Consider the following 15,395-nt stretch of genomic DNA (forward strand, 5'->3'; position numbering starts at 1 on the left):
CTCCTTGAGTGTAGTTCTTAGAGGTCCTGAAAAGATTGATCCTGGCCATTTCTTCATTTCACACAACCGTGCTCAGCTGCCTTACAGCGGTGTCATGACTTTGTGTAAAAGTTGGTCTCTGACACAGTTAACGTTTACTGAAGTGCTCTTTTTGCATCAGCTGTGACACTGATTTTTTTAAACTTATTAATGAATTAAGACACCCAAGATGAGATTCACCACCTACACATAGACAGCAGATGTGCCTCATAATATCCCACCTGGCCACCAGCTGCTGCTCAGACAGGTACACATGGCTTTGACCACGGTCCTGTCTCATACATGCTGGCTCTGTGATTCTCTTGAGCACCTTGTGACATCCAAAGCAGGGCAATGAAGATGGTGAAGGGCCTTGAGGGGAAGCTGTTTGAGGAGCAGCTGAGGTCACTTGGTGTGTTCAGCCTGGAGAAGAGGAGGCTGAGGGGAGACCTCACTGCAGTTACAACTTGCTCATGAGGGGAAGAAGAGGGACAGGAACTGATCTGTTCTGGGTGGTGACCAGTGACAGGATCCGAGGAAATGGCTGGAAGTTGTGTCAGGGGAGGGGGGATGGTTATTGGGTATTAGAAAAAGGTTTCTCACTCAGAGGGTGTTGGGGCACTGGAACAGGTCCCCCAGGGCAGTGGTCACAGCACCAAGCCTGTGACAGAGTTCAGGAAGCCTTTGGACAATACTCTTGGGCACATGGTGTGACTTTGGTGATGGTCCTGTGCAGGACCAGGAGCTGGAGTCGATGATTCTTGTGGGTCCCCTCCAACTGAGTGTATTCTGTGAGTCTGTGATCTCCAGCTGCAGTAGATGTGTGTTTTGGCTGCTGAACCCTGTGCCTGGAGAGAGATCCATTTTCAGATTGCACTATCTGAATTGTGGATGTCTTTGTTTCCAGGAGCTGAATGTTTCCAAGTGCTTGTGCTGAACTGGGCAGTGGGGTCTGGAGTGCAAGACAGAAACCCATCAGTTTCCTGTCTCTAATCAGTCTTGTCTGGGTTCCCTAATCCTGCACATGGGCCCGGGAGCCCTAAATAAGCTCAGGCCTTGGCAGAAGTTACATCATAGGCTCATCCCTATGCTTAGGAGACCCATGTTTCAGCTGCATCTCCTCCTACTCCTTTTGGATCTCTCAGACAGACCCTGGATCTGATTCAAACCCTCGCTATATTGGGGGCTGTCAGTGGAGCCTCTTACCAGTCCCTGTCTCTGCCCACTTGTCCCAGACCCCACAGGATGGCATCCATCAGTGAAGGCATAGCCTGCACTGGGGTAACTTGTGTCTCCTGGTACAACCCCACCAACTGCTAGGCCATAGTGTGTCCTCCCTGGCTTCCAAATGTTGCTCACCAAAGCTGTCAGGTCCCTAAGGACCAGTTGCTTTTGTCATTTGTAGGTGTGTCACAGAAGGCCCTAGATGGCTATGCTGAGTTTTGACTATTGGACTTCCTTAATTGCTATCCTGACTACACGGGTTGCACTGAAGGGATACTCATTGGCTCCGTGACAGTGACAAACTCATGTAGACGGTAATAGGGGTCCTAATCTAGAGCTGAATGAAAGACATGATGAAGAAAGGGAGGATAAATATGTATTACAAATAATAATGTGAAATTCAATCTGTATTCTGCAAAATCTTATTTTCTCTGGGAATTATTAGGTATCTCATGTATCTGTTTGAACATCTTTAAACCTAACTTACCTCCTTCTCTTAAGACTCCCCTCATTTTACTGGTCGTGTGCATGGTCTTGAGATGGATAAAAGAATCCAGGCAATCACAAAAAGTGTGGACTTTAAAATTACTCTGAATGGGAGACTCTATTACTACTTAGCTGATACTCAGATTTTCTTGGTTATCTGTAGAATCTCATACTAAACTGCAGGGGATTCTTGGTACCTGTTAAGCTGCAACATATTATGTGTTTAATATAGTTCTGTCCGTAGGAGACTCCTTTACTAAACAAAGATGATGCCAAGTGTTGTCCCTGGTAGATATTCTGAAGTAAACCAGACAGAGGAAAACACAGTCTAGCCTAGTGGGATGGAGCTTTTTTTCTGCAAGCCATAAAGTGTTTGTATTCAGGGGGACTGAATGTCACAGAGCCATTTGGGGCAATCCGTAAGTGTACTTCAGATACTGGATTGATCACTAAGCCAAACATAAACTATACAGTGTGCAAAGTATACTGGGGCTATGGGAGGAATTTCTCTCCTCATTACCATTCCATCCTGAAATGTGTGTTTAATAATTATCTTATGTATGAAGAACCATTTTTCCCAAGACAAGAATAAGCACAGTGTACCATTAGATCTCCCCTCAGCTTCATTAATTTCCAATCGGGCAGGATATGCAGAAAGGTGAGTCTCTCTGTTTTATGCTACAAAATTATCTCTGCAGGGACAGCAGATCCATTCCAACTAATTCCTCACTTCAAAGAAGAGAGAGGGTGATCTGATGTTCTGCTTTTTTGATTCTGCCTATTGATTGCTCCAAATCCAAAGTCTTTGCCACACTGTGCTGGTTTTGATTGCCCCTTGGACATAAACTATTATACCTCTGGAGCTTCAGTGACTGTGCTAGTTGTTTTCTCCCAGGCAGTGAAGTTGAATGTTCAAGTTATTTCTGACTATTTTTAAAGGAGACTGGTATGTGTTTCTTCAGGAGCCCTTTGGGATGACTGACCCTGGAGATAGCTGGCACAGCCCAGCTCTGGGATTGAACGTATGGATTGAACATGATGCAGTTCACAACAATTCTGGAGAGTTTTATATCATATCTATTAATACATAGCTTATATATGTTATTTACAGATGTTGTATGGGTATGCAGCTATGGGCATAAACAGAGGCCCAAGTACACGATCAGAAAGTTTAGCTCAACATTGTGCACGTAGATTACTTTTAGCCGTGGGACCCGTAGACTCTGCACTTGCTGCCTTCGCAGATCGCAAGTTCTCATTAAAACCATTAGTTTGGACCGTAACTTGAGGACATGATTGTGCTTGTAGGAGGATGCAATAGGTGTGAATACAGAATCCTAATTTAGCAGAGAGGGAGGTTTAGCTGTGAGGTGAGGTTGCAGTTCCGTTTCAGGTGAGTACCAGGTATTTTCTGTTTAGTCTTCATCCGAAACAGAAACTGATGGTTCAGTGAATGGGTTAGTTAGTTTAGCGTCCCTGCAAGCACAGAGAGTTCTCCCCTGCCTACTGGGAGTTGCTACTACACAAGGCAGAGCTCCCTGTTTCTTACCTCTAGAGTTAACTCTTTTTGGATTTGTCCAGATCATCTGAGAAACTGGTTTGATGCGGTTTACTTGAATTCATCATGTTATTTAGTAACTAGAACAATGAAATTCTTACTTTTGAGCCTTTTTAGGTGACTGGACCACAAACTTGGTGCTGTCCTGGAAGACACTGGCATGCCTAAAACCTCTGTTTCCAGAGAAGGTTGCAGACCCAACTTTTTTCAAGTGATGCACTAGAGAAATATTTCCAACCCCAGATCTCCCACAGATTATAGCAAGAGAAAAGAAGAAATCCATTTCTTTAAGAAAAAGATTCCAAAATTTGGGAGGCAATTCTAGGAACTATAAGGAACCTAATAAATAGGGTACTCTGGTAAGCAGATAGATTTCATACTGAATTACTGAAAGATTTGTCCAAATAGCCTCTTACTTTGTTAAGCTTCTCTTAGTAGTCCTTTTCATTGATACTTCAGCGTTCTCTAAGAGACCTACCAGTAAATACTACCTGAAGTGTTTATGAACAGAGACAGCACTGCTTTACATTGTGACAGATAACAGCACATTACAGTAAAGAATGTCTTCCAGGTGAGGCAGAAAATGCTTTCTTTTAGCTATTTCCCTGAGGTCTTCGTAATTCAAAAATTCCAGTATTAGAGCTGCATTAATAATGATCATTTTTCTATGGGCCAGATAATTAAATAGCCTTTGCTCCAGGTTCAACATTTTTTTATGCTCTTGGCTCTCCCTAAATTGAAGTGATATATTTGGTTTTTGTATCAAGCACATGCTGTGCTGACCTTTCCTGTAAAGATGTATTGTGTTTACATCCTGCATGTGACATGATAGCAAAATCAAACTCTTCTGTTCTGACTGGAAAGCTGTAAATAAATGATTCCTGGCAAATAGGTCATCCATTCCAATTTTTGTGGAGGCAAGGTGGCCTTTAATTTCTGAGTGGATGCAACAATTTTTCTAATGCATCTATGGCTCTCTTTGTCTTAATTCCAGTGCTAAGATAAGCTTAAATAATAACACCAAGGGTTTGTGTTTGATCCCTGTATGGGCCATTCACTTAAGAGTTGGACTCAATGATCCTTGTGGGTCCCTTCCCACTCAGAATGTTCTGTGACATAGCAGAGCTGATCCAAATGCTATTATTTAAAAAGAAAATCAAAACTAAACACACGCAAGAATCATTACTACTGAAAAGGCTTAATGCTGCTGTAAGGGTGTGTAAGACCTGTGGCTGTAGATGACAAGATCCCGAAACACCAAACCTCCTTATCTCACTGAGTGCGTGTGTCTTTAACAACTGTATGATACTGACTGTGTAATGAGACTAGAGAGTAGAAAGGTGACATGCTATCGTGTTCAAAGCAACAAACTGTTGTTTGGGACATTGCTGTGAAGAGCTGTGTCAGCTTTCCTAAAGGTGGATGTTGGTTTGGATTGTTAGCATGCTTCCCTTGCTCATAAGTGAAGTTTAACAGGATTGTGTAGTAGATTTTTGGTAATTTTTATATTGAATTTGACCACGTGAGGTAATAGCACTGATTTTTTTGTGCTAGAGTCTGCTGGAACTTGAATATTGTTATCAAACAATCTGATTGTGAAAAGTTTGCTATTAAGTATGCTATTGAGATTTCTCTCTGGAGTTTCTTACATATTATGAAACTCTGACTCATTTTGCTTCCTCACGTAGAACAAAGCATCAGTGCTGTCTTGGGAAATTCCATTTCAAAGGAACACAACACTGGCGAAATGACACCCACTTTTCATTCTCCCTCAAGAAGCTGCATCTCATTTAACAAAATTCATGGCTTTAGTGAAAATACTTGGAGCAGTGGTTACAGAGCCACTGGATGCTTTCATCTGATAGACCAGAGAGTAGAAAGAATGTACCAGAGGCAACATTTAATATGTGACAGTCTTCAAAATAGTACTTTTTAAAACCTTTGTATCACAGTTTGGAAGATGTGCAAAGCCAACAGTGCTGTATTTTCATCCTGTGAAAGTGTGTAGACCAGAGGCACATTTTACAGAATTCATGGGGCTGAGGACTTTTGATGCTAATTTTTATTTCTGGTATTTTTAGAAAGGTCTAGTTCTGTTACCATTGAAACTGAGAGATTATCTCTCAAATTCAGTGGGAACTGGCCCTTGTTCATGGGTGCTTTAATGTCACGTCACATAACATTTGCCAACAAGCAGAAATTCTTATGGCTCTATCATGCTTGGGTATTTCAGTGGTTTGTGGCCTGTTAATAACCTCGACTGAGAGAGATTCATGTTAAAATTACTCTTTTGAATGAAGTGTCAGAACTCATGACAGCACATATGGCAAGATATTTGCATCATGTTTTACTACTTTGAGTGTTTCTTACACATTTTCCTGAGCAGTGGTTGCTGGTGATGAAGGACGCTAACCAAGCACAACAGATCTCACAGTGGGTTAGGGTACCAGCTGTAAAACTGCTCAGCAGTTCAGTTACAAGCATAGTGTTCAAACAGCGTGTCTCCCAGACATGCCATCTGTGGTGTGCTAGTTAGTCCTAGAGACAAAACCACATTTATATGAGTAAATGTAGACCTCTTGCTGGACGTGAGGTCAGCTAAGAATGTTCTCAGCCTTCCAGCTGCAGTTTTCTGCTCCTGAAGCACCAGAATTTTTTTAATAACTAAAAATTTTTATTGTATGGGCAACTGTTCAGCTGGAGCATGGTGAAGAACCAAGTTGCTGTATCTTCTGTTTTCACCACAAGTGCTCAGGTTAAAGAAGGTATGAATTGGAAAGATAACTTCTGTACCCTCTTGTGACTTTTTAGAGTATCAGGGATCCTTCCGGGAGGAGACTGACATGCATAAAAGGGGAACTTCTCTTTCTGCCAAATATTTGCTGATATTCTTCCTCATACATGAGATCGAGAAATTTGCTCCCGGGTACCATCTCCTTTCATCTGTGGCAACGTTGATGACTTAATGCCTTGGTCCATGAAAAGCAGTCATCTCACCTCCTCCCATTCTAGCACAGACTGGAGTAGAAAGCGGTCAGCATCTTCTGTGTTATGTAGGATGACATGATGTGTTGGAATGATGCATTAGGGGAGTACTTTTTGCTAAGCAGTAGTAAGATGTATGCACGTGTATCTTCTCAAAGGACACAACATCAGGCTACTTCAGAACTTTCAGTTTCTTTATAGGTAATTACAACTGAGGTTTAATCCACTGATACTCAACCTGCGCCGGTCTGGCCCTTGTTTTGATGTGCAGTGTTGATTGCAAAGCAAGGGAATAGGAACTGCCTTTCTTTGGAGCATCAGATATGGTCCCAAACCAGAGAATGGCTGATGGGCTTGGCTGCTCCTGTGCACTTGCTGTTACTCAGCAGCTTCTCAGGTATATCCCTGGTGGTCTATGCCTATGCTCAGAATTAAGTTAATTAGTGGCTTTGAGAGCTGTAGGTGGCTTGCTCCAGATCAAATTAGTGTAAAAGCTCTCTTCTCTTTGTTTAATCTGGAAAGTGAATTCAGTCTTTCTAGACCCACTCAGGCATTTTTACCTTCCAAATTCTTTGCTGTTTCCAGGACTTTGAACAGTTGCTCTCGTCTGACAGCGCATTACAATTTGCAAGAGGGGGGTAAGGGGATGGTGTTGATCGCATTCTAAAAGCCTTCAGTTCCCTTCAGGAAGCTGGGAGAAGCGAGTGAGTTTGGTGGATGCCATCTGCATTGCGGGGTGTGTACTGATGAGGCAAGTCTTTTTCAGAACCATAACTCGGACTGTCAAGTGGCTGCAAGTAGGTGGATTCTGAGTGCCAGATAGCCCCTTTCAACCTGAATTTCTTATGATCCTGTGTCTGAATGCTCTGAGCATTGCAGTTGCTGATGGCAAATCCTTTACTGACATCAGAAGTCCTTTGACTTAAGTGGGGTTATAACAGCTTACACGTTCTGCCTTCTCAAGTACTCACACTATTCACATGCAATCTTCGTGTTCTGACTTTCACATGGAAAACACAAGAGAAACTTCAAGTAGTCAGTCATATTTTGCAGCTGATTTTTCCATATGGTGTAGCTGTAAGAGAGAAAATGTGACTGCAACCTGAAATTCCTGTAGCTTCCAATTGCTTAAATAAGTAGTTTGAAAAATATTGGTAACTGGTAAATGTGGAACATTTCAAAAACCCTCAGGCTATTGAAGGTGTCCTGGACAGCAGCTTTTTAGTGATAAAGTATGTGTGTGGCCCAGGTTTCTTTGCAAATCCTGGGAGCTGTGAAGTCCAACTTGAGATACAGTCAAAGATAAACACAACCCATTGTGCATTATCTGTTCTGAGTTTTTCAAAGGCCATTGATATAAGAGAAAGAAAGACAATTTTGATGTATTTGCCAAAGAAACATTTGAGTTTTCACAGTAAACTGCAGCATACACTAGCTAAACAAAACAAGTAACTAAAATTATTGTATTTTAGTAGTTACTTACTTGCAGAATATTAAAATGTTAAAGTACTTGGTAAACTGTTTGCAAAGATAGTAAGCAATTTATGTAAGACCATGGATTTTCTGCAGGTCTAGAGTGGCCTCATTTGAGTGGTTTCCAGTGGAGGTGCACCGGTCTCTGGTGAATTTATATAAAATATACCTGGTTTTCTTCAAGTGGAATTCTTCCTGTGCAGATGACTGATAAAATAAACCCCGAAATTCTAGCCTAGAGAGTACACTATGCATAGCATCTTTTCCAGGCCCCCTTTTCTGTACGAATTTGTGCATGCTTGCAACATGGGACACTATTTATCACATAGCTCCTGAAATTGCTTTTTGTAGTTACGTTTGTCATCCTGTATGTGTGTTTCAAGGCGTTAAACATAACTGAAATGTGTTTTCACTTCCTTGCTTTTTTTTTTTTCCTTTTCCAGGCAGAGGGTTCCAGACTCCAGAGAGAACTGAGAGGATATTTAGCAGCCATTAAAGGTGATTTTTAAGTTTTACATCATGCTTTCATAAAGCAAACTTTTTTTAAGAGTGGAGACAAGTAGGCTTGTTTAAGTTATACAAAGACAAATACATGTAAGATTCTCTTTTGCCTGTTGCTAGGTATTCTGCACCTTTAGTATCAGCTCATGAAATATCAGAGATAAGTAAACAGTGTTTAAATCCTACTAGACATTTGTAAATTGAACACACTCAACTGCACACTGTATGCAAAGTGCTCTCTTTCTCATGCCACCTCTCTCTGGAGGAGTTGGAGGTGCTAAGAGAAGGGAATAGGAGTTGGTGACTGAGAGAGGGAGAGTGGCTTCATGAGATAAATATATATATATATGATAAATATATACATGTGTATGTATTTTCAACCTGGCTCCAGTCCAGTAGGGAAAATGTTGCAAATGAGTGTTAACATCCATGAAAATCACTGTCACAATAAGGCTTCAGCAGCTGTTCACAGGCAGGTAAGAAAGCTCTTTCTGATGGGAAATGTAAAGTGGGGAGCAAAGCAGTAGCTTAATGTCTTCGACCATCTATTATTTTCTGGATGGAGTGGCCAAAGAAATTCCATACCAGACAAATTTGAGCAATGTCTTTTGTTCTTAGAGGAAACTTTAACATCAGTCTTTTTGGGGACCCACTGAATGCTTATTTTGTTCTCTTATTTTTCACTCTTCCCCACACACATCGTATGATGGTTGCTCAGAAGCAGCATGATGAGGCTGCTTGTTGGCCGGGTGGCTTATCTGTCATGCAGGCTGACTGTTTACATGATGCTTTGATTTCCATGTAGGTGACAACAACACTCAGTTTAATTTTCTTTCTCTATCTTTCTCTTCTTTTCCTAGTGCTCTGCACTCATGGTCCTTTTGCTCGTTTTCTCTTTATTGGGCCGCTCTTTGCATCAAGTTTTGTTTTTATCTCTGTGTAAAATATCTCATTGTTCAGGTTTTGCCTTTTTAGCCGTGCTTTTCTGTTCAACACCTTTCTCTTGTTCAGCCTGTAAGTAATTCAGACTCGCTTTTTTACTAGGAATGAAAAATGTTTGCTAACACCACATTATCTACATCTCTTTAAAAAGATCTAGTCATAAGCAACTCACAAGAGCCTTAAAATGTTCTTCTTCAAAGTCAACAAGCCACCAGTGGGCATCCTTGGCACACGTGTTGATTGAATTGTCCTAGTGGAAACTCTAATGGATTAATAACAATAACAAATTATTGTTATAATAACCCCCTAGGGCAGAATAGGCCATTTCCCTGGAGAACCACATAAGTAATTAAATATTAAGAGTCCAAAATGCCTCACCCCATCAGGAAAATGGAAGTTTCTCCATGATTCAGCCTGGATTACACTGCGGGGGGAGTGAGGAGACCCCACAGTATATGGGTTCTACAGCCAACACGCTGTCCCAGGCCAGTCTCAATGGGAGCTTGAGTACACTGGAATTGTAAAGGTGGGAAAGAGTGGCCTACCCTCTCCTACCCTTAGAATGTTTAGTTGGGAATGTCTCTGCACTGCCACCCCCTATCACATGGGGACCTCTAGAAGTTTTTAGGGGTTCTGGAAACAGGGGCTGAGGGTGATTTAATCCAAGAGGTTCAGACTTCAGTAATTGGGTTATTTGGTAACATTTTTCCTATGCAATTAAAATATTTTGGCATTTTTAGTTATTGAATAAATGATCCAATTACCAAGTAGCAGTACTGAATGAAACAATTGATATTAAGTAGAGATTTCTAACTGTTCATCCACAGTAAAAATTCTCTTCACATTTCTTAGTACTTTAATGACTTGCTTTTAACAATTTGTCTTTTTCAGTGACAGCAGTTAAAAACAGCAGAAACAGCCTGCAGTCTATGACTGAGACACTAATCCTTTTAATTTTAGTGATGAATAATGCGTATCAGTTTATAAGAAATAATTCTATATGAAAACAAGCCAGATAAAAATGTCATTGGACATTATAAGTTTATGCCCGCAGACATGAAAAAGAATGGGAATTCGTTGGATTGGTATTTATCTTTGCACTTATTTGGGGTATTCCAGTAAACCTGGTAGAGGGGCAGTTGGAGAGGACTGCAATGGATGATCTTGGCCTGGCAATTTCAAAGTGGAGAGAGGCAGCCTTTTGAAACATGGTGATGCTGTGCTGGTTGTGTCTTACCTCTTGAGTTAATTTTTAGTGTCATTAAAGATTTTAAATGAGTTCTGCCTGGAAATATATGTGAAGATCATCTGTATTTTAGTGTAATTTGCTGTCTCCTAAGGAATAAAAATAATTAATTCCCCTTTATTCAGGAACTCTTTTTGGTTAGATAGAAAAATGTACTTTTTAAAAAGAAAGTTAATGCTAAGTAAAAAATTTAACGGCGTTGTTCAGATATTGCAAAGAAGTTGAAACAGAAGTTGTCATTTTAAAATTATTGATTCTTAATTCTTATCAAGTTGGGTGAGATCTGTTTGTTTTCACTGGGTTTAGAAACATATTCAACATCTAATGGATTAATGCTCCATGAAAATAGCAAGGCAGTGCTTTTGCTGAGGGTGCTTTTTATATTAACTGGGGTCAAATGGATCTCACTGAAGGTAGTTTGAGGCTCTTTCTCGTAATATCATTGAATCCATTTCATATTTAAGTCAGCTCCTCTGTGTATTACAGAGTGATAACCATCCATACTCCCTGTTCTTGTTCCACCTATGGTAGCAAGAGCTCCGAAAGTGACTGATCAGTTTGGCTTAGCAGGTGGTGCACCACCTCACTGTGAGCCTAAACAGGCACTGGGCTCCACAAACTTGCAAAGCTACTAGGTGAGCATGAAAGATTCTTGATAAAATCTGGTCCATTACAGCACTCTGCCCAACTTCAGGCGTCTCTTTTCTAAATTTGGGAGAGGGAATAGAATAGTGGGTACACGTGGGTGGAAATAAAGGTAATTAGCAACTGTTTCTTGTAGTTTGCAGTTCCATGTTCCTCCTTCTGTCTAATTGCAGGGATGCAAGATGCCTCAAAGAAGCTTACAGAGTCTCTCCATGAAGTTTATGAGCCAGACTGGTACGGGCGTGAAGATGTGAAAATGATTGGAGAGGTAAGATGTTTGAAAAGAGGGGAAAGGTAGTTCTGCTGCAAATGGATTAGTCTGAGCTGTGGAGGAGAAGTGGGTATCTGAAATTCACCTTAATTCTTTATTGCGTGTTAAATTCTGTTTTCTCGGCGTATAAATTGTTGATCTTGTGAAATGCAGCTCCTGCTGACCAGAAGCAGCACTTGCAGTGTCTGTTTTACAAACTAGCTGATATCAACTCCCACTGAGGTCGATGTCAGTGTGAGCAGAGTTGGTCCTGATAGCATCTGATTGACAAGTTTGTACAGAGGTATCTTATGTGCAGTTTTACAGTCTGGATTCTCAATTCAAACGACTGTTTAAAATAATCAAATGTTCTTATCCTCGTGTACTGTGTAAGAGCTGTTGAGCCAGTGGCACTAAACAGGATATCTGATGAGACACTCACTCACCTGTCTCTGGAAAGACCATGGAATTAAAGGGGGAATTAGGCTGCAGGACATTATTCGTTTTCACCTTTGTAACTCCCTCCAGTGATTAGAGAAGAAGAGGCTTTTCTAGACAGCACTGCAGGAGTTTGAGTTGAGGTGCTCAGAATTGCTTGCTTAAACGGCCTTAGTTCCAGGGCAGGTCTGTCAGCAAATGTGCGAGTGGTGACAAGGAAGTTGAAACAGTTGTCAGTGAAGCTTTTAGCCAACTGGCGTTCAGTTTGCAAGGCCTCCTTGATAATATAGTTAAAAAGAAAGTGGAATACAGAACAGTCTAACCAAATCTGCTTACAGATTGCTTTGCTTCTCTATTGCTACCTTCTCTTACCTTTCCCTGCTGCTGAAGGCATGACATGGTTTTGATTTTAAAAGCACACAACTTCCAAACTGTTTAATTTTATATCCCATACCATTTATATTTTTTTAGATTAAACAGCTGGAAAATCTCATGCTGCATTTTGCTGTAGCACCTCATCCTATATCTGTAGACTATTAGATTTTAAACTCAAAAGTTTGTAGTTGCCTATGAAAGAACCATAATTTGGATCTTAAGTTCTATTAGATGTAGAGATAAATTTTAGAGACATCTTCTTAATAAGAGACTCGTGAGCAATATTACAAAATCTCCTGATTTTTTTACCTACAAAACCACAAATGCAGATTTCTGCTTCCCTCAACCTAGAGCACAAAAGAATTATGCATCTGTTCAGTCTAGGATATAAATGATCATTCCAAAAGGGATCCCCATAATTGACCTTACTGTGTATGGTAGGAAAGATGATGGCTTAAAGGACCCTTCAGCAATGTTGTTTGACTCCATTAGCTTTCAGAAAACCTTTGTTATTTTTATTTGTCCAAAATATGTATCAGCAAGGGACAAAGGCGAATGCACAAAAACTGGCAGTTGCTTGCTATGATCTAATGTTGTGCTGCTCTGTAGACTACTTTAATTAAATATTGTGTTAATAAATTAGGCATTTCTCTTAAGCATGTTTAATAGATTGTAATAATTCATTAGGGACTCCTTTGGAGTAGGAAATAAATGGACTGCAGACTGGCATCACGCAGTATTTATAATACGCCCTATAGTAGCTTATGATAAAATGAACACTAGGGAATAGCTTCCCAGACTTGTCAGTGAGGATAAGAGCCCTGCATAGCAGTGCTCACACCCTTTAGCCTTCCTCCCATCAGAGGAGGATGCTGAGTGATTTTAGAAATGTGCAAGGAATCAGGATGTTTCACGCGTGCTAATGACTTGTTTAATTGAGAACCCACGCACTATGTGTATGTAGCAGAATTTGCTTCTAGTAAGGAATGAGTCCTTGTTGCATGAGCTGCATTAACATGTTCTTAAACACCAGAAAACTAGAAGGGGTTTCTACCCCAGAGCTCCAAAGGGGGCTGGGGAGTGGGGAAAAGCACGATGCCTTCAGGGCCTGGGGTGGGGGGGGGACGGATAGCGCTGGCCGGGGTGTGGATTTTGTTTATTTTGCCTGCTGATGTTGGGATATTTCGTATCTGCCATCCCAGTTCTCCAGTAGAGTGTGAAGTAGAGTTCTTGTCTCTGCATCAACCATTTCATCACATGTACCATAATGGCCCAAAAAGTAAGAGCTGGAAAGACCTTTCCCTTTATTTTATTTACTCTTCTATTTTTAGTTTTACTTCCTTTCTCTGTAAGGAAGGTTCATGATCCGCAAATATACTTAGGTGCAAGAACTGCAGGTTCAGATTCTGTGCTGAGGAATCCTCAGGAAACCCTGAGGAACACCTTGAACCTGTGATATCCTTATTTTCACATGGCAGTTACTATTTGAAGTAATGAAAACACAAATTATGAAGCTAAATCTTACTTTCTTGTGAATTACATTTTCAATGTCGTGGTATTCCTTTTCATTCACGTTATGAGTGTGCTTTGATTTATTGCCATAAAGAACATTCTAAAACTTCAGAAATATTAATCTTTGCCAATTACATTTTTTATTTCTCCTAGGCTTCAAGTAGCATTAAACTACTAAGTACATTTTTCTCTTTTCTGCCTTTTCAGAAATGCGATGAACTTTGGGAAGACTTCCATCAAAAACTGGTGGATGGGTCACTGTTAACCTTGGATACATATCTAGGACAATTTCCTGATATCAAAGTAGAGTAATGATTTTCTATAAAGACAATTTCTAAAATTACTGTTGAGTTGCAAAATAAATAGAAAATGATATTACAAGCAAAGAAAAATCATTTTCTCCTGTAATGTACAAGATGTTGTTCTGTAAGTAAATCCCTGATATTGGGCCATGCTGATTTTCCAAGTGAACAAAAATATTTTTCACGCACTAGTACCCGGAAGTAAATTAACTTTTGTAGAGGAAACTTTTGTGTTTTTTCCTGCTCCTGTTTCTTTAGTGTGAGATAATTTTCACTGGCTTCAGTAGGGACACATTACGCTCTTCAGCTGATAAAATGCCAGACAAATTATATGGCAGACAAACTTTTTCTTATTGGCTAGATGCACCTACGAGTATCTTTCACTTATCTAAGCCATGGTTCCTGTCTTTTAATTAGTCATCAAAAGATTTGTAATACACATCAGTAGAGAATGTTATGCAGATTCTAGCCTCTTCCAGATGCCTATCTGGTGTACAGTCCAGGGAAATGACTTGTAAATTAAATGTTTGGGGATAAATAATCATTATAGGTGAGAGTTAGAGACTTTTATATTTGAATATGGCTGTATGAACGTAGCTGGAAATTTTTTGTGATGGTTTATTATTGAGTAGGTATCACACAGTCATCTCCTTTGTCATGTACATCAGGGACTAATGAAAAATAATTGATTAAAAAATACTAATATTACTCATATTAAGTCCTAAACTTGCATTTTAATCCAACTGTGCTTATGCCCTCTCAGCATGTGAAATTTGCATATAATATATAGCTCTGTGAAGTCTGTATCAAAGTATATATATATATGTTAAACTCTAGTTGTCTTGGTTATGTGTCAAAACAACTAAACTGAGAAGTATACCCTGAGTTTAGCTCAGTTGGTTAGAGCATGGTGCTAATGATGCCAGGGTTGTGGTTCAGTCTCTGTATGAGTCATTCGCTCAAGAGTTGGACTTGATGATCCTTGTGGGTCTCTTCCCATTCAGAATATTCTGGGATAACATTTTAGCATTTTTCAAACTCTAGAAAAAATGCAGTAATTGCTAATTTTTCACACTATGTATAAGGGAAAAAGATTGTGTTACCGTGAGTTTACCAGTTTCACTTATTCTGGAGAATGTGATAAGTCTTATATAACATTATCTTAGTTTCTAAGGCCCATAAGCCCTGCATCCCACAAAACTCCCATTCCAAACCATCTGTAAATTGATTATTTAAAATAAGGTGATTAGTTTGTCTCTTTTACCATTTCCATGTTCCTGCATGATTCAGGCTGCTCAGGGAATTAGTAAGGTCCCCTGGGACGAGATGCTGGAAAGCAGTGCCTTGTAAAGGGACCTGGGAGTCCTGGTTAGTGGACAGTTGGATATGAGTCAGCAGTGCCCTGGCAGCCAGGAGGGCAAACCCTGTCCTGGGGGCATC

General features: G+C 40.3%; 1 protein-coding gene across 1 annotated transcript in view; it reads left to right on the forward strand.

The window, feature by feature from the left end:
* LOC114066141 (amphiphysin) overlaps positions 1–15,395 on the forward strand; it is a 93,341-nt gene that overhangs the window by 39,312 nt on the left and 38,634 nt on the right. The window contains exons 3-5 of the mRNA XM_027900597.1: positions 8,188–8,242; positions 11,252–11,346; positions 13,861–13,956. Coding sequence (XP_027756398.1) covers positions 8,188–8,242; positions 11,252–11,346; positions 13,861–13,956 — 246 coding nt within the window. The remainder of the gene's footprint in view (positions 1–8,187; positions 8,243–11,251; positions 11,347–13,860; positions 13,957–15,395) is intronic.

Source organism: Empidonax traillii, unplaced genomic scaffold, assembly GCF_003031625.1.
Source record: "Empidonax traillii isolate 1590-97213 ecotype Southwest subspecies unplaced genomic scaffold, ASM303162v1 scaffold741:size898883, whole genome shotgun sequence".
Taxonomy (NCBI): domain Eukaryota; kingdom Metazoa; phylum Chordata; class Aves; order Passeriformes; family Tyrannidae; genus Empidonax; species Empidonax traillii.